Here is a 20,971-nt window from a genome sequence, read left to right as displayed (position 1 = left end):
AGTCTTTGACGAGAACATAACTAAAAAGTAGTTAATATTATTCCTTTTTTTCTGAAAAGAAACCTTATTCTACTTTCAGCAATACAAAAACAAAATGAATTTTTAAACTACAGATTTTTTGAAATTTTATTATGTAAAAAAATTTAATTTCATTTTATGAACAATTAACAACACAACAGTTAAATATAGCACATAACAGCAATTATAGCTAGCACCATTATCAATGCTAGCAATTATAGCTAGCACCATTATTGCCCCAAATTAATGACCTTAAACTTATGGCTTCTTCGCAATATGACTCACAGCTTCATTTGGGGACTTTAATGTGTAGTAATAAGAAATTGATTTACATTTTTGTATGAATATACTTTGCTAAATTGAACTGCTAAATTTAATAGAGACAAAACAATGATACTAGTAAGTATTATGCAATATACAGTAAATGTGTAAGTAAATTTAGAATTATTTGAAATAATACATTCAAGATAACATTCATACATCACAACCAATAATTGGTAACATGTTGAATCCTTCATGTAATGTCCTACATCAAGAATCTAAGGTTTGTTTGTGCTTTTCATCATGTGCAATTGTGAAGCAATTTTTATTTAAATGCTCAATGAAGTAAAAATTTATTTTCAGAAATAACTTAAATTTGAAGAAAGAGAATTATCTGGCAGTCAATTATAATTAAGTAATTGGATTGTAAAACACATTAATCATTTTTATGTGAAACAGTAAAATACTCATTTACCTTCACTGAGTTAGTTATAGCTAGTCCTTGTAAATTATAACAATTTTTCACAAATAATTATTTATATTTCATTTTAAACATCAATTACCAAGAATTTTTTAACAAAAATCCTGCAAGTACCTTTATGACTGTGGTCATTTGAGTAATACGAAGGGTTACCTAACAGGTTTACAGGTTTAATTGTGCAAAAATTGTGATAATTCATGTTATCTTGACAGAGAAACCTTGTAGCCACAGTAGCAATTAATAAAAGAAACTAGAAATACGTCCATAGGACATGAATGCCCCGCCGAGGGTATATTTGTAATGCAACAATTTAACACAAATTGAGAAAATTGAGGTCAAGGTCAAAGGAAAGGTCAAGGGGAAAAAATATTAATGCAGTTAAATAGCTTACATCAGTATGTATCAGCATATGAAGTTTGACACTAATTTAAGAAAAGTGAGGTCAAGGTCAAAGGAAATGTCAAGGTAAAAAATTGTTGATGCAGTTGAAAAGGTTACATCAGTATGTATTAGCTTATGAAGTTTGATAAGAATATTATGATGATTTCTTTAAAACTGAGCTAAACACTAATTTAAGAAAAGTGAGGTCAAGGTCAAAGGAAAGGTCAAGGTCAAAAAATGTTGATGCAGTTGAATAGTTCTCATCAGTATGTATCAGCATATGAAGTTTGATAACACTATCTTGAATGTTATCTTTAAAACTGAGCTGAAAACTTATTTAAGAAAAGTGAGGTCAAGGTCAAAGGAAAGGTCAACGTAACAAATATTGATGCAGTTGAATAGCCTACATTAGTATGTATCAACATATGAGAGTTTGATTTCACTATCTTGAATGGTATCTTTAAAACTGAGCTAAACACTAATTTAAGAAAAGTGAGGTCAAGGTCAAAAGAAAGGTCAAGGTCAAAAAATGTTGATGCACTTGAATAGCTTATACCAGTATGTATCAACATATGAAGTTTGATTACATTATCTTGAATGGTATCTTTAAAACTGAGCTAAACACTAATTTAAGAAAAGTAAGGTCAAGGTCAAAGGAAAGGTGAAGGTCAAAAAATGTTGATGCAGTTGCATAGCTCTCATCAATATCTATCAGCATATGAAGTTTGATAAAAATATCTTGGATAGTTTCTTTGAAACTGAGCTTTGAACAGAGCTAAACGCAAAGTGTGACGGAAGGACAGACGGGCTGACAGAAGGACGGAAGGCGGACATGACAAACACTATATGCCCCGGCCATATTCATCTTGAAACTTGAGTAGTCTTTATAAATTCAAAATACTATTTAAACTGGCCTAACATTTTGCTTAAAGCAAAACAATTTCTTGAAATGACAACATTCTGGCAAAGTTTAAAATCAAACACTTCTTTCTGTATACAGGAGGCAGTCTCTTGTAGGGGTAGGGTCTCCCTCTGCTGGTGTTCAAACCTCCCATCTTACTGGTCTTTGTGAATACTGGTCTTTATAATGCCTACATGTCTTTCTTCTGATGTGAGTTAAACCTGTACTTGTTGGTTAGCTCCTGCCTTCTGTTTGTCCTAAGTTTATCTACTACTACCTTAAGTGTTGTGGTAATATTTCCCACGGAAAGGATTAGATGTATAATAGCCAGGAACAAAACCTAAAGGATAAAATATATAATAGAAACAAAACCAAAACAGAAGGGGTTAAATGTATCATAGCCAGGAATAACTCCTAAACAGAAAGGATTAGATGTATAATAGCCAGGAACAAAACCTAAAGGATAAAATATATAACTGTAAACCAACTATTATTCATGTCATCTTTTATTCGCGAATCGTCAGTTTGAAATCAATATGCGACAATTAATTTTCGTGACTGAGGAAATTTTCTCTACCAATAAAAAGCAAAATGATTGGTTTGCAGCGTTTAATATTTGCAAGTTAAAGTAGGTCGCAAAACTCGCGAATATTTCTCATACACAAATAAAAGTTGGTTTACAGTAACAGAAACAAAACCAATAAAAAATTTTCTGTATATTATTTTATCGTAATTATTTACTCTTTCTAATGATGCAAGAATTATTCTGATATTTGCAGTTTTAACGAAGTTATGAATCTTTATTTACACTACACTCGTTTTTCACATCAGACGCATAGAAATGCATATATGCCATGGAAGGGGTTAAATGTATATTAGCCAGGAATAAAGCCTAAACAAAAAGGATCAGATGTATAATAGCCAAGAAAAAAACCTAACTGACTTGTCCAATACAATGGAGATGTGATAGTGTATACTGACCTGTCACTATTTACAGTGGGGATCTAAGTGTATACTGACCTGTCACTCTTTTCATTGGGTATCTAAGTGTATACTGACCTGTCACTCCTTACAATGGGGATCTTGTTATAGTGTATACTGACCTGTCACTCTTTACAATGGGGATCTTGTTATAGTGTATACTGACCTGTCACTCTTTATAATGGAGATCCTGTTATAGTGTATACTGACCTGCCACTCTTTACAATGGGGATCTTGTTATAGTGTATACTGACCTGTCACTCTTTATAATGGAGATCCTGTTATAGTGTATACTGACCTGCCACCCTTTACAATGGGATCTAAGTGTATACTGACCTGTTACTCTTTACAATGGAGATCTAAGTGTATACTGACCTGTCACTCTTTACAATGGGGATCTTGTGATAGTGTATACTGACCTGTCACTCTTTACAATGGGGATCTAAGTGTATACTGACCTGTCACTCTTTACAATGGAGATCTAAGTGTATACTGACCTGTCACTCTTTACAATAGGGATCTTGTGATAGTGTATACTGACCTGCCACCCTTTACAATGGGATCTAAGTGTATACTGACCTGTTACTCTTTACAATGGAGATCTAAGTGTATACTGACCTGTCACTCTTTACAATGGGGATCTTGTGATAGTGTATACTGACCTGTCACTCTTTACAATGGAGATCTTGTAATGGTGTATACTGACCTGTCACTCTTTACAATGGGGATCTTGTGATAGTGTATACTGACCTGTCACTCTTTACAATGGGGATCTAAGAGTATACTGACCTGTTACTCTTTACAATGGAGATCTAAGTGTATACTGACCTGTCACTCTTTACAATGGGGATCTTGTGATAGTGTATACTGACCTGTCACTCTTTACAATGGGGATCTTGTAATAGTGTATACTGACCTGTCACTCTTTACAATGGGGATCTTGTGATAGTGTATACTGACCTGTCACTCTTTACAATGGGGATCTAAGTGTATACTGACCTGTCACTCTTTACAATGGGGATCTTGTGATAGTGTATACTGACCTGTCACTCTTTACAATGGGGATTTAAGTGTATACTGACCTGTCACTCTTTACAATGGGGATCTTGTTATAGTGTATACTAAACTGCCACTCTTTACAATGGAGATCTTGTGATAGTGTATACTGACCTGTCATTCTTTACAATGGGGATCTTGTGACAGTGTATACTGACCTGTCACTCTTTACAATGGGGATCTAAGTGTATACTGACCTGTCACTCTTTACAATGGAGATCTAAGGGTATACTGACCTGTCACTCTTTACAATGGGGATCTTGTGATAGTGTATACTGACCTGTCACTCTTTACAATGGGGATCTTGTAATAGTGTATACTGACCTGTCACTCTTTACAATGGGGATCTTGTGATAGTGTATACTGACCTGTCACTCTTTACAATGGGGATCTTGTGATAGTGTATACTGACCTGTCACTCTTTACAATGGGGATCTAAGTGTATACTGACCTGTCACTCTTTACAATGGGGATCTTGTGATAGTGCACACTGACCCGTCACTCTTTACAATGGGGATTTAAGTGTATACTGACCTGTCACTCTTTACAATGGGGATTTAAGTGTATACTGACCTGTCACTCTTTACAATGGGGATCTTAGTATATACTGACCTGTCACTCTTTACAATGGGGATCTTGTGATAGTGTACACTGACCTGTCACTCTTTACAATGGGGATCTAAGTGTATACTGACCTGTCACTCTTTACAATGGGGATCTTGTGATAGTGTATACTGACCTGTCACTCTTTACAATGGGGATCTTGTAATAGTGTATACTGACCTGCCACCCTTTACAATGGGGATCTAAGTGTATACTGACCTGTTACTCTTTACAATGGGGATCTTGTGATAGTGTATACTGACCTGTCACTGTTTACAATGGGGATCTTGTGATAGTGTATACTGACCTGTCACTCTTTACAATGGGGATCTAAGTGTATACCGACCTGTCACTCTTTATAATGGGGATCTTGTGATAGTGTATACTGACCTGTTACTCTTTACAATGGGGATCTTAGTGTATACTGACCTGTCATTCTTTACAATGGAGATCTTGTTATAGTGTATCCTGACCTGTTACCCTTTACAATGGAGATCTTTATAATAGTGTTTACTGACCTGTCACTCTTTACAATGGGGATCTAAGTGTATACTGACCTGCCATTCTTTACAATGGGGATCTTAGTGTATATGACCTGTCACTCTTTACAATGGGGATCTAAGTGTATACTGATCTGTCACTCTTTACAATGGGATCTAAGTGTATACTGACCTGTCACTCTTTACAATGGTATCTAAGTGTATACTGACCTGTCACTCTTTATAATGGGGATCTAAGTGTATTCTGACCTGTCACTCTTTATAATGGGGATCTAATTGTATACTGACCTGTCACTCTTTACAATGGGGATCTTGTGTATTGTGTATACTGTGTGATTGTGTATACTGACCTGTGACTCGTTACAATGGGGATCTTTGTGTATACTGACCTGTGACTCTTTACAATGGGGATCTTGTGATAGTGTATACTGACCTGTGACTCTTTACAATGGGGATCTTTAATAGTGTATACTGACCTGTCATTCTTTACAATGATGATCTTGTGACTGTGTATATTGACCTGCCACTCTTTACAATGGGATTTTATTAAGAATTTTTTAAATAATAAAACTTTTAAAGTGCGATTAGGAACTACAGTTTCAGACAATTTTGAACAAGAAATGGGTGTACCACAAGGAAGTATCCTTTCAGTCACATTATTCAGCATTAAAATAAATAGTTTGGCTGAAGTACTTAAAAATGATATGGATGGTAGTTTATATGTTGATGACTTTGTTCTGTGTTATAAGTCTAAAAATATGAATTTTATTGAGCGGCAGTTACAATCATGTCTAAACAAAATTCAAAATTGGGCCGATACTAATGGTTTTAAATTTTCAATGAATAAAACTGCGTGTGTACATTTTTGTTTAAAGCGGAAAAGCCATGATGATCCGAATTTGCAATTAAATGGAAATCCAATAAATGTAGTTAAAGAAATAAAGTTTTTAGGTGTCATTTTTGATAATAAACTCTCTTTTATTCCACACATAAAGATGCTCAAAGAAAAATGTTTAAAGGCACTCGATATTATTAAAGTAATAGCAAACACAAAATGGGGAGCTGATAAAAGTACTCTACTTAAACTCTATCGCTCTCTAGTAAGATCAAAATTAGACTATGGGTGTATTGTGTATGGATCAGCTAGGATTTCCTATATAAAAGCTCTTGACGCAATCCACCATCAAGGTCTTAGATTGTGCTTGGGGGATTTTAGAACTTCTCCTGAAGATAGTATATATGTAGAGGCAAATGAACCACCTCTAGACTTGAGAAGAATTAAACTTGCTTTACAATATATAATTAAATTAAAAGCAAATACCGATAATTCTGCTCATGACTGTGTTTTTCATCCACAAAATGCACATTTATATGATAAAAACAAGAAATGCATAAAACCACTTTGTTTCCGATATAAAAATCATATAAGAGATTCCGAACTACCATCGGATATTGTAAAACCTTCTACTCTTTCTGAAATACCACCATGGAAATTAATTAAACCAGTAGTGAATAAATCTTTATCAGATCTTAAGAAATCAGAAACAAATCCTCTCATTTTTCAACAGAAATTAGCTGAAATAAAATCTAAACATCCTTCAAGAGAAATTTACACAGATGGTTCTAAGGACAGAGGCAGGGTTGCTGCTGCTGCAGTGGTCAAAAATGATGTTTTTTCTACACGACTTCCGAATGAAGCAACAATTTTTACGGCCGAAGCAAAAGCTATACAACTTGCTTTTGAATATATAAGAACTTCTAGTGAAAATTCATTTACAATATTTTCAGACTCGCTCTCATGTTTAGAGTCCATACACAATATGAACACAAATCACCTATACATTTTGGATATATTAACTAAGTTCTATCATCTTACTCAACAAGGCAAAGAAGTCGAATTTTGTTGGATTCTGAGTCACATTGGTATTTCGGGTAATTACATGGCCGATAGTTCTGCAAAAACTGCTCTTCAGTATGAAATTGTACCTTTTAAAATTCCTTACACTGATCTTAGGTACTTGGTGAAACTTTACGAAAATTCCCTTTGGCAAATATTTTGGGATTTTTGTGATAATAGCAAACTTTATACCATACAAAACAAAGTTAATCAATCATCTGACTTTGGCCTGAAACGTCAGGACGAAGTCATTTTTTCAAGAATAAGAATTGGACATTCAAGGTTTACCCATTCATATTTACTGAGCGGGGAACATCAACCTGAATGCATATCTTGTGACTGTGATTGATTGTATATTGTTTTACGTCCCATTCGAGAATTTTTCACTCATATAGAGACGTCACCATATACCGGTGAAGGGCTTCAAATTTTGACCTTTACTCGGCACTCAGGGCCATTGAGCAGTGAGGGATCTTTATCGTGCCAACGCCTGCCGTGACACGGGGCCTCGGTTTTTAAGGTCTCATCCGAAAGACCCGCAACTTTCACTCCAAAGTGCCGAGCGCATGGCGAAGGAACAGTTGTAACCTATTTTTTATCGACTTAGGTCTGTCGCGGCCGAGATTCGAACTCAGGACCTCCCGATCACGGAGCGAGCGCTCTACCGACTGAGCTACCGTGAACGGTCTTGTGACTGTGTAATAACTATAAACCATATACTTTTAGAATGCTCTGATTTTACCCCTGTTCGAAATAAACTTTTTAATGGCGTGTAAACAATGCATGATCTTTTTACAAATGTAAATCCTAGTGCAATTTTACAATACTTGCAAGAAACTGATTTTTACAATAAGATTTAAATGTATATATTTTTATTAGCATTTTTGTAATTTTCAATTTAACTGTTTTTATTTTTTAATTCCAAGTCCGTCGGATGGGACGTAAAACGGTGCCTCGTGTCAAGGATTACAACCCCCTTGGCACGTTTAAGATCGTTTCTCTGGTTTTCGAAAAAGAGTATAGGCTCATTGGGGGCCGCCAGAGAAACCCAAAAACTCTCAAAACCGTTCATACAGTATTTAATTCATACCGCCGAAATATGGCTGAAATATTGCCGACTTGGCGTAAAACAACAATAATCAATCAATCATCTTTACAATGGGATCTAAGTGTATACTGACCTGTCACTCTTTACAATGGGGATTTTGTGATAGTGTATACTGACCTGTCACTCTTTACAATGGGGATCTTAGTGTATACTGACCTGCCACTCTTTACAATGGGGATCTTGTGATAGTCTATACAGTACATAGGCATTGTACAATTGGAAGAACTGAAAGAATATGAAAATTCTATTTGAAAGAGAAACAGTCATTAGAAAATAAAATAAAACTTCAACAGCAAATAGAATGATAGTAATTCTGTAAAGACCAATTTCTTATTCAACTAGAAAACAGTAATTTGTAGAAACTTGATGTCTCATTCAGACAAGAAGAATCTTGGGGGGGATTAGACGGGCCAGATGCCCATGCCCATTTGTGGCTATGCATGTACGTATATCCAAAATATCTCAATTGCACGAATTTCCTAGGCATTTAATATACTGTATACTGATTTGAACACTTTCCTCAATAAACATCAATTTAAGCTCTTTCCTGACCACTACACCATGCAGTCACATACATGTGTATATGAGGCTATTTAGAAAGCAAACAGTTCTTCGTATTTAGCAAGCATATTTGGACTTATAATTTCTTTTAGACTATGATGATAATTTAAGTAAATAAACTTATTTTTTTGTGTAGAGTGGGTCTTTGTACCAAATTTTTGCAAGTGTAAAAAGAAGCATCTTTCCATTGCCTTTCATTATTCATTTTCCAAAAATTGGAGTGATGACCCACTCTATTAAAAAAATGTACTCATAGCATTTAATTTATGTCAGATTTTGTATGTGATTGATAATAAACATTACCTAAATTTAACCAAATTTAACTAAATTTATCAAAAAGTGGAACTTGTGAGAAAAAAATATATTGATTTTATATCCATTGTTATGTAGGCATATGGCTCAGCCTATCCCCCAATTTCTTTCCAACTACAGAAATTTATTGTGTAGAGGCTTGGTACTAATATAGCTATTCCTTAAACAGTAAAGAAAAAATCTAATGTGTTTCATAGGTTAAACACAGACTAACAACGTTCTTAGCCAGTTAATAGGACAGTAATTCTAAACAGTAATTCTAGAGTTTTTCAGCTGACACAGATTAACTTGACAAGTAACTAACAGTGTTTCTCGACACGTTTTAGAGGTGACAGAAACTTAATTAGTAAATTATTATTTTAAATGCTGACACAAGATTTATTTAGCCTGTTAGTAGACAGCCATTTTGATGTTTTATACGTGAGACATAGACTTCTGAAGTGTTTTGAGAAAGGACATAAACTTACATAACCAGCAAACAGGAATGGCAGCAAAAATGAGATCCCCTTCCACATCCAGGACATGAAACCCTCTGTAATACAAAGGAATGGACAAATGTATTTGAGCATCTCTAAAAATATATACCAACTAGTATGTAATTTAGTATAATAAAACTCTGAGACCCTTCCTGAAAATAGGTGATCTCAGATTACAAAGCTCATGAAAATAAATGTACATGTAATATACATGTATTTATGTATACAGAATGCATCACAAATCAGATGCTGATCCCTCTCCAAAAACTTAGACCATGAAAATGTAGATCAGATCCAGCATCCAAAGTAAATCTGTTGTTGTGGATCACTAGATGCAAGACTGGTAATCATAGGGCTTATACATGTAATTACTTGTGACTGAGACCTGTTCTAAAAACTTTAACCTGCTCCAGAAACCTTCACCTAGTCACTCATCCAGAATATGTAGGTCAGAGCCAGCATCCGAAGTAAGTCTGGTAGTGTACATCCTTAAATGCATCATCCAAGCAAGTTTGAGCTTTATAATTACTTAGGAATGGGCTTGCTCCTGAAACTCCAACACAGATGCTGTGGGTTTAGCAAAAGCTCATCTCAAATTCATCATGGTAAGTTTAAAATATACATAAAAGTAAGATACAGCACATGTACATGTAATATGACTGGAATAGGTATCCCTAGATGAACCATCCAGGTAAATACAGTAAGGCTTATAGTGACTTGGGAATAAGAAAGTTAAATCCCTGCGTCTACTCCACACTCACCAACAGTAATATCCATATCATGGCGCTGACCCAGTGCCCTCAATCTATATAGCGCCCCCTTCTGGTAGAAAAACTGAACTATATATAGAAAACCTGAAAAAAATAAGGACAGAATTTAGGTTCAATGATCAGATCTAAGTATAGTCAAAATCATTCAGTGATGCTTTCATTAAAGCATAACATTTTCAGTCATTGTAATTTCTCTTTTTACTAAAAACACAAAAAAAGAATCTACAGTGGCCTTGACTGTTGATCCAGGAGTCATGCATTTCATAATTTAGTGAAAGACTTAGTTTCAAATAAGAACTGAGAATGTTCAAGAATTACAGAGGATGGATAATTTACTGAAAAATAGATCATTGTCTACTACAATGTGAAAATTAGATTATTGTCTACTATAATGTGAAAATTAGATCACTGTCTACTATAATGTGAAAATTAGATTATTGTCTACTATAATGTGAAAATTACATCACTGTCTACTTATAATGTGAAAATTAGATCGTTGTCTACTATAATGTGAAAATTAGATCATTTTCTATTATAATGTGAAAACTAGATCACTGTCTACTATAATGTGAAAATTAGATCACTGTCTACTACAATGTGAAAATTAGATCATTGTCTACTATAATGTGAAAATTAGATCACTGTCCACTATAATGTGAAAATTAGATCATTGTCTACTATAATGTGAAAATGTTATAGTCAATAGTTTTTTTTTACTCAAAATAAAAATATATGTAATGTACCAAATATGATTCACAGGCCAAACTGAATTGTAGTTTGACTATTTCCAAAGCTCTGAGCATGAGCCAGTTAGTCTCTAAACTAGAGGCTAATTTTGAATAACCCAAAGACTAATGGTTAATTTTGACTGGTCTCTGGATCAATGACTAGCGTTGAAGACTGTATATGTCAGCTTTCACTTTTATTTCACACATATCATGTCCTTCACCAAGTTGTACATCATAGCTAGAATTAAGAATGTTAATTATTTACTTACTAAGATAGCTGCTAAACATTAAATATTGGCCTCTAAAGTATTTGTAGGTATAGCTGTCTGGCCTGGAAAAAAAATTCACTGTATATAATAACTGTACATCATGATACATATCTCACTGTATGTAATAACTGTACATCATGATACGTATCTCACTGTATGTAATAACTGTACATCATGATACATATCTCACTGTATATAATAACTGTACATCATGATACATATCTCACTGTATATAATAACTGTACATCATGATACGTATCTCACTGTATGTAATAACTGTACATCATGATACATATCTCACTGTATATAATAACTGTACATCATGATACATATCTCACTGTATGTAATAACTGTACATCATGATACATATCTCACTGTATGTAATAACTGTACATCATGATACATATCTCACTGTATATAATAACTGTACATCATGATACATATCTCACTGTATGTAATAACTGTACATCATGATACATATCTCACTGTATATAATAACTGTACATCATGATACATATCTCACTGTATGTAATAACTGTACATCATGATACATATCTCACTGTATATAATAACTGTACATCATGATACATATCTCACTGTATGTAATAACTGTACATCATGATACATATCTCACTGTATATAATAACTGTACATCATGATACATATCTCACTGTATGTAATAACTGTACATCATGATACATATCTCACTGTATATAATAACTGTACATCATGATACATATCTCACTGTATGTAATAATATACTATTAATACAAGAAAAACCGAATGACTATAATCCATGACTAAATTACAGATACATATCATCTAAATGATCATTGAATCCCCATTTTCCCACAAGCAAAAAAACTCCCATTGCAGACCAAGTCAGATCCTTATTGAAAAAATGTCTATTCTAGTATACTGTTAACTTTAATAAAGGTTACAACAGCTTGTCATATTTGATAAATTGTCAGGGTAGGGTTTCCATAGAAACTAGAAGGAATGTCCCTTGATAAAATCTAATCAGCACATAGATGTTGTTGGTATGTTTTCAATATCTGTCAGGCCAGTAAGCTCAGTTTTAACTGTAGACTACTTGTACAGTGATATGGTCAACATAGGCATTTTTTATCATATATAAATTTTCATCATAGAATTAGAAGTTACCATATAAGGGTCAGTCCTGCACAAACTGTGGATATGAAGTGATGAGTCACCCACCAACCTTTAATTCTAAAAATAAGAAAATGACATCTAATGTTACCATCTTATGTAACCAATTTATGCAAAAAATAGTGAACAAACATACATACCATTTTACTATCTTTTCCAAAAACTGTCAATTTACTAACTGATTATACTGGAGTTAATGATCACAATGATGAACGTTTCCTGCACTAGTCTTGAAAACCCCATTGAGAAAGATTTTGTTTTCAAAATAATCAAATCTTGAGTCACTGACATTGAAAATGTTCTTAGTTGTAAATTCACCATATGTAGATATGTTGAACTGGCATAATATTTTTTCTTTATTTTTTTTTCTATAAGTATATAAAATGATCATACCTGGACCCATTGACCATGAGGATGTTTTCTCTAATAGTCAGTGTGCAGTAATACCAGACCAAGAGAAAATGCAGAACAGCATCGAACCACCTAAAAAAATGCACAGCATTAAACCAACTATAGATAACAACTTTGTCATCTCAATTTGGATATTTCTGAAAATTTTACAAATAATTACTAATAAATAATAATTTCCTCTTGAAAATTATAAATGTAAAAGAAAATTTTCAGTCAAAAACTTAGCCAATATTTCTTCTGTAATTACAGTGTAGGTATTGCTACATTTTCTACTTATACATCAGGGATCAACATTAACGGTTGTCCGAATGCCCGGGACAAGTAAATTCTCAATTCGGGCAAGTGAATTGTCAACATACTTGTCCGATCGGGCAAGTGAATTTTTTTCATACAAATGTACATATTTATTTAGTTTACATTAATTTATAAATAAAACAATAAATTGAACACTTGATTCCCGCCACGCACCTGACTGACAATGCTTTTGCATTCAAAATTCCTTGGTAGCATTTCTGCTGGATTATATACCGTTCATTTAAAATTTGAGTTCATTGTTTTCTTTCGTAGGAAATACGCTCTACGTCTAACAAAATTTTATTAACTTATTAGGAAATTAGATTTTTCACGCACAGAATATAAGTACAGTGTAACACGTTGTATCCTGATCAAGGTAAGATGTATGTTTCGTAGCAACTATCTTCCTTAAGCGTTGCTTCACAGTTATCGCCGAAAATCACGAATCACAGAATGATCCTACCGCAAATAATTTTCAAAAATATGATTTTTTTTTAAAGGAAACGGAGGGTTATTGCCGCATGGCAGTGTGTGTTAACAGGTTAAATAATGTACAAATGCAGGATCAAAATTTTTTTAAGGTACCCGGTAGCTCAACTTGCCAAATTGACAGTTGTGTATTTCTTCATATTTGTTCTTTTCAAAACGTTTGCAGTAATTAATAATTTTCGCTTTAAGTTCCATCCTAATTTTGGGCAACCAAGTTTTGCATTCGGACAAGTAAAAGTTTGAGATCACTTGCCCGAAGGGCAAGTGAATCTGAAAGTTAATGTCCATCCCTGTACATGTATATTAAATATAGTGCCTGGTGTAAATAAATTTAGAGCTAACCTGTAGGCTGTCAATAAATTTAGAACTGACCTGTACTCTGTGACAAACATAAGGACTAGGGACAAGGCCAGGCTTATATAGCTCACTGTAGCTTTGAATGTCTCGTAATTATGTTTGTAGGCATACCTAAAGGAAAATAGCACATAAAATTGAACTGAAATTTACAATGTTTATATATAAGAAACTCATTAAAGCTGGAAATTGATACGATGTATTGTGAATTTGAATCTGTAGGCTTTGATTTTGAAATCAAACAAAAAGTCATAGGATTAGCACTTTGAAGCTTAGATCTATAGTTAACAGAGTTCCGACGGCTACACAGACAGCCCTCAGTCCTTTTGATCTATGAGGTCACTTTTAAAATTTGTCTGTTTGCCCTCTCCTGATTGACTGACTAAAAATGTCCCCCCCCCCCCCCCCTTGAAACTTTCTTAAATCTCTAGAAAACAATATTTTGAATACATTCCGGAATTTTCTCATCCAGTCAACAACCTTCAATTTCAATAAATTTAAAAAGCATGTAGGAAATAGTTTACAAATGACCATGACCTTGCAAGATTTCAAGAAAAAATAACTGATAACGGAAATTAATCATCTTACTGTAAAGATTATACAATCATCTTACTGTAAAGATTATACAATCATCTTACTGTAAAGATTATACAATCATCTTACTGTAAAGATTATACAATCATCTTACTGTAAAGATTATACAATCAAGGAAACTGAATATAGTATCATAAAAATAACCACATTCAGTAATTTTAAAAAAGACTTACTTTTCCTCCTTATTGAGAAGAGACACACTGACAGATCCCAGGATAATACTCAGGTATATCCTACAGAAAAAGGAAAGAGATTTGATATATATATATATGCAAATCTAACAAAGTGTTCTGTGTTATAATTACAATGCATAACATTTCACATGCTAAAATACAATGATACATACATCACTAAATCAAATCAAATTTTCACAAGTGTATAAATAGTAGGGCTGGGACGATATATCGAGATATCGATAATATCGATTCAATGTGAGGATGATACGCATATCGATACATATGAAGAAATATCGACATATCGCCCAAAAAATTCTGACTAATGTTTTTCTTTGTTTACTTAACATTTTGGGTTTAATATGTAAAATAAATATGCTTAATATAAATCTAAATATGAAATACATAATAATTAAGACCACTTGTGCAAAATAATTATGTTTTACAACAGATATACAACTTCTTTGAATAAATTATTCTTATATGTGAAGAAATGTTTTGTTCACTTCAATATAAAAAAAGGATTTATAACCAATTAAACATATCGTGATACATATCGTATCGTGGCTCAAATATCGGGATACATATCGATATAGAAAAAGTTGTATCGTCCCAGCCCTAATAAATAGTACTGATTAGAATGTCAAAACATAACGACCAGATCAACCTTCCTAACAGCTGACTTCTTTACACCTATTTATCCATTTTTGTGACACCCTTTACCCGTTTTTGTGACACCCTTTACCCGTTTTTGTGACACCCTATACCAGTTTTTTTTTGTGTGTGACACTCTTTACCTGTTTTTGTGACACCCTTTCTCATTTCTTGTGACACCCTTTACCCGTTTTTGTGACACCCTTTACCCGTTTTTGTGACATCCTTTACCCATTTTTGTGACACCCTTTACTCATTTCTTGTGACACCCTTTACCCGTTTTTGTGACACCCTATACCAGTTTTTTTTTTTTTTTGTGACACTCTTTACCTGTTTTTGTGACACCCTTTACTCATTTCTTGTGACATCCTTTACCCATTTTTGTGACACCCTTTACTCATTTCTTGTGACACCCTTTACCCATTTTTGTGTGGTAAGAACTCCTCCATTTCTCTGAACTGGGATTTCCTCTGTTGCATTTCCAATCTCAACTGTTTAAGTGCATCCTCCGTCTCTGGTTTGGATTTTTCTTTTATTCTGAAAAATTCAAGATCATCATATTCTGGCCAATATCATACACAAGTATCAAGTGCTATATAAACTGAACAACTCAGTCATAAAATGTCAGGCCTGAAGGAAGTGTGTGCATGTTGGGGGGGGGGGGGGTAATTTTTCCTGTCTATAGGTATAATACTATATAGAAAACAAAGCTAATTTATGGCTTTACCACCTAAAAAATAACACCTGGCCTTTTTTGCTTGTCATGAATTTCTGTTGACGTGTGCCCCCCCCCCCCCCCCCCCCCTTTAATCCCAGAGATCAGTCTATTTATAGATATATAGATACAATTGAACTTCGTATCTCAAACACCGATATCTTGAATACAGTGGATACCCTGAAGTGATTTGGAAGTCCCAACCACCCACTCTTTAAGTATTTTATCCTTGATATCTTGAATCCTTGGATATCTAAAATAATTTTCTTGGTCCTTTCAAACCGTCAAGGTATCTCAGTCGGTTGAGCGCTCGATTCGTGATCGGAAGGTCGAGAATTTTCAATCTCGTCCACGACTGACCTAAGTAGATAAAAAATAGGTAGCAACTGTTCCTTCGCCTTGCACTCGGCACTTTGAAGTGAAAGTTGCTGGTCCTTCGGATGAGACCTTAAAAACCAAGGCCCCGTGTCACAGCAGGCATTGGCACGATAAAGATCCCTCACTGCCCCTGAGTGCTGAGTAAAGGTCTAAATTTGAAGCCCTTCACTGGTATATGGTGACGTCTCTATATGAGTGAAAAATTCTCGAATGGGACGTAAAACATTATACAAATAATCTATCAACTGGTCCCTTCAAGTTCGAAATACAGAGGTTTGACTGCATATATATTCATGATATACAAGCCAGCCTATAAATAATCCCATAGATCTGTTTATATATAATCCCACACACCAACATATATAAAATCCCATAGATCAGCTATATATATAATCCCATAAATCTGTTTATATATAATCAAACACATCAACATATTTACAATCCCAGAGATCAACCTACAGATGTACCTATTCATCTTTTCACTTATCTGCTTCATTCGATACCGATGGTGAGCAATTCCCGATAGACATTTTTTCTGGGCATCCCATAATTCCTCAAGCACTTTCTTGTAATGGTCATGTGTAGCCTATAATTAAAAAAATGTAAAATACAAATTAATTCAGCTAGGAATCTTCTCCATATGTGTCTGACTGCCAAAATACTTATGGACCTTAATCATGCTTAATGGTCACCAGTGCAATATTTTCTAGATATAAAACCTAGATACATCTGACTTTAATTTATAAACAAGCCATTTATGCTTCATTAGAGCAATTTTTATAGCCTAGAAATAAATTAGATACAATTCTATCACAGTAATACTAACTTTCTGTCCTGGAATCAGTTGTAGACATGATATTGTGGCCAACAGTATCCTCTTTGTCAGACATGACCTTTAATGCATCTTTGTTTATAATGTATAGCCAGAAGTAGAACTTCATGATCACATTTCTGATTACCTTGACCTGGTCCAAAATGACCTTGAGGTAATAGCTCTCATATTACTTCTGACAACCTTTGTTAAATATGAGTATGATGATATTGGTATTTATACTTTATGAGAGATAGATATTTTAGGGTGTAATGGATTTCCATAGTGGTGCCCATGGTTTATTTAAAATAAGTTTTAGAAATCTGAGTTCGGTGTGTGTCTATTATTCAGTCTGAAGATGAAGACTCCATTAAAAGCAGAATATTTCAAACATCAAAAAAGACATGGGCTGATGTTCCGAAGAGAGAGAAAGGACATCAAACATCATAAGGGTGCCTACAAAAAAGACAAGGGCTGATGTTGCAATGAGAGAGGGAGGACTATTACCAAAGAGGTAAATAATGCCATCCATCAAAAATCATTCAAACAATGATGACAGGGGCTTTCAAATATAAATAAATACTAAGGACAGAAAAAGAAAAAAATTGCACTTCATGACCAAGGATTAAATGATGTGTAACACTTTTAATTAAAGGCAAAGATTACCTGCAGCCTGAAGAAGGGAAAATGATTTAGTGATACATGTACCGGTAATTTGTATCTGTATGATATAGATTTAGTAATAATTTGTATCATTATTGTATAAAAGAGACCTCAGACTGAAAATTGGGTTAGGAAAGGGTAAGCACACATATTTTTAATTTTTATTAGACTGGCAGCCAAGTGAGAGGCTGTTATATTCATACTGGGGGGGGGGGGGTCCTGCCAGTATTAACATGTTGAAAATTCTTTTGGAAAAATTTTAACATAGTTAATTTTGAGAATTGTATATTGCTTGTATTTAAGTTTTACAATTTAGGGATAAGATAAATCTATTACAGGACACTAGGGAGATCTGTGGACTTGTGTACTAGAGGCCTGGTCAACTGAGCGAGTGCTTGCGAACATTTCTGTTGGAGGGATAAGGAATTTTGGCGAGGGCTCGCGAACGTTCGCTCTGTTGAACAGGCCTCAGGTTAACTGGACAGTGTGTTGAGTTGAGTATGTGAGATCAGCAGGAGGGATTGTGTGTGGAAGAGAACCTCTATATATGTAAAGTTTGTAAACTATGTAACAGTGTGTGAGGCTCATAGCAGTGTGATACCAAGACCTTGAGGAATAAGGGTGGTTGGAATTCTGGAGAGTCTTGTGTCTCTAGGTTGTGTGATGGTGCAGGAGATTGGTAATCGTGATGTTTTTTAAACTTTGACACATTTTGCTTTTGTTGGTATGTTTTTTTTTGTTTTGACTGGATGAAAAGTAAATAGTTTTCATACATACATATGATTGCTGAAATTAACATAAACATACTTTTGTAGACTAAAGGAATTAAAAATTTTCAAAACATGCTTTAATTTCATTTAAAGACAAAATTTTGTTTTGTAAAACTAAAATATGGTTATCTGTTTCTAAAAACCTTTAAGAACCCCTAGACCCTCAAAACCCTCAAATGCTTAAGTCTCAATCTATATGAATATGTATGATACCTAATTTACATGCATTTATAGGCATATGATCATTAATATTTGTATACTACATAAAATCCAAACCCTGTGATAAAAACGATATTGTGTAAACTGTTAACTACCTGTACCCTATAAACAGGAACAGACATATATATACAGTCCAGAAAGTAAACTGTAGGTTAGCTGTCTAGACAAACTCCCGAAATGGAGTGAACACCAAAAACCTAGTCACTGGCTCCATCAGGCATTGCAGCAAATAGTATATACATGGCATATCCGATGTAAACAAGAAAATGGATTGTCATTAGCTTCCTCAATAAAATACCCCAAACAAACAAAAAACGGCTATATGGCTCTATTTAGTACATTGTGACTATATTTTTATTTTTTTGAAATAAATATACTTATTAAATTATTTTTGTAGATATTGACTAATTTATCATAATCGTGATTTGGATACATGACTTTGAATTCATGAGTACTTTAGGTAAGAATTATTTTCTTAATTAATTTACTGTCTCCTTGATTTTAACTCTATGTCCATTCCTGCAATATAAATGATTTATTGATATTGTAGGCACCCAGATTGTATTTTAAATTGAACAGAAAATGCTTTTTTTATTAACTGCATAGCAAACATGCACATTAACGGGTTCATTTTAAGACTTTTTTTTATTTGAGTGACTTTTTAAAGTTTCAAACCATTGGATATTAAAGGTAAAAACATGTTTTAATGGTTATATATCTGTTCATATGTAATACAAAAATAGGTAACAGTGTGGAGAACTTAATTCAGGTGTAGAGTGTATTATGAAAACCCTGAAACACTAATTAAAGCCAGTTTTTAACATTTACAACCTAAATTGGGGAAGTTTCTAGTATGCCGGTCAGTTATTTATATGCATATTTATAGGGACCGGTATACTAGAAGTGTTCCCGTAAATTGTTCCATTATGCATATTTTACCCTTTTATTAACTTGGTAACTTCTTAAAGTTGTTAAATTTAATATAATCGTTATCTTGTAAAATGTCACCTTTTTAAAGTGAATAACTTTTTTTTTTTGCAAATACAATTGAAAATCTAACAAATACAATCTCTTTCAAAGACTTTTATGTAGCATTATAGAGTACTGACATGATTGCCAGATTTTCCACCTCTTTGCATGAGCAGTTTTTGTAGACCCATGATTTTTGCCAAAAAATCAACATTTTTGTGTTTGTGCGCATGTGCGGACTCTAATTTCAGCATAATTTTTAGTATAAAATTCTTATTTCAGGTAACTCTGTGTAGGGGGTTTGTCTAAACTGGTTAGTTCACAGTGAAACCACCTGAACTGAGAAAACCATGAGCAAACATTAAATAGAGGAAGTACTGAGTGAACAGTCAGCAAAAAGGAAGAATACTGAACCATCTCAACGAGCATAATACCAAACTATTCCTTGTATTAAAGAATGTAGGAATCTCAATTCTATGATATTAAATTTCTACTGCTACTTCTACCATGTTGCGACCGCCATCAATAACTGATGATTCTGTCACTTTTTGGTGTGTGCTGCTTGACAATTTTGGTCAGATGTATATTGTAAATAATTTAGCTGTCACACTCAAACCCTGTCTGAACGTTTAATATACGTCACCAATTTATCAATTTTAAGCCAATAACATTTACAGTTTATCACCCAAGCCTACAAGTCGCTTCTTGGTTTCATGTTCTTCTCATATTCATTTCGAGAAAATTCGGTCTGTACCTCTGTACGACACACGACACATAACATTATCTGAATCAGTGAAACCATTCTCATATATCTTTTACCTCGAGCTGTGTAAACTCTTTGTTGAGTTCACTCCAGTCTTCCAAGCAAGACTTTAAATTTGCTTCTCCTTCCAACAAACCCTCATCCATCGTCGTCTGGTTAATAAAGTCCAATGAACTCCGAAAACGTGTCCAGCCAGCAAGGTGAAGGTTATTTTACTTCTAAATCACACAGTATGCAGAGT

At 33.9% G+C, this 20,971-nt stretch overlaps 1 protein-coding gene and 1 non-coding gene across 2 annotated transcripts; both read right to left on the bottom strand.

Annotated features, from left to right (window-relative positions):
* Positions 1-112: 112 nt before the first annotated feature.
* On the bottom strand, positions 113-20,942 carry LOC133191717 (ion channel TACAN-like). Its single transcript, XM_061327453.1, has 12 exons — positions 20,787-20,942; positions 17,003-17,121; positions 15,863-15,979; positions 14,789-14,848; positions 14,040-14,135; positions 12,867-12,956; positions 12,468-12,533; positions 11,304-11,365; positions 10,298-10,390; positions 9,528-9,592; positions 8,344-8,412; positions 113-2,382 (listed from the first exon to the last, which is right to left on the bottom strand). Exons 1-12 carry the CDS (start codon positions 20,874-20,876, stop codon positions 2,233-2,235), a joined length of 1,077 nt encoding a protein of 358 aa, XP_061183437.1. The 5' UTR covers positions 20,877-20,942; the 3' UTR covers positions 113-2,232.
* Positions 7,690-7,763, bottom strand: Trnat-cgu (transfer RNA threonine (anticodon CGU)). Its single transcript has one exon. It is a non-coding gene; the product is annotated as a tRNA-Thr (tRNA).
* Positions 20,943-20,971: the final 29 nt, after the last annotated feature.

Source organism: Saccostrea echinata, unplaced genomic scaffold, assembly GCF_033153115.1.
Source record: "Saccostrea echinata isolate AGI-Se365-2 ecotype Australia unplaced genomic scaffold, CSIRO_AGI_Sech_v1 ptg000024l, whole genome shotgun sequence".
Lineage (NCBI taxonomy): Eukaryota > Metazoa > Mollusca > Bivalvia > Ostreida > Ostreidae > Saccostrea > Saccostrea echinata.
The sequence above is the reverse complement of the archived record's forward strand: the minus strand, read 5'-3'. Positions and strand labels throughout refer to the sequence as shown.

Excerpts from the sequence above, each read along its gene's own strand:
- LOC133191717 (XM_061327453.1), bottom strand. The coding sequence starts at position 20,876 with ATGGATGAGGGTTTGTTGGAAGGAGAAGCAAATTTAAAGTCTTGCTTG. Across the intron at positions 17,122-20,786 it reads AAGAGTTTACACAGCTCGAG|GCTACACATGACCATTACAA; the intron begins GTAAAAGATATA and ends TTTTAATTATAG. Across the intron at positions 2,383-8,343 it reads CCCATTGTAAAGAGTGGCAG|GTTTTGTTCCTGGCTATTAT; the intron begins GTCAGTATACAC and ends TTTATCCTTTAG.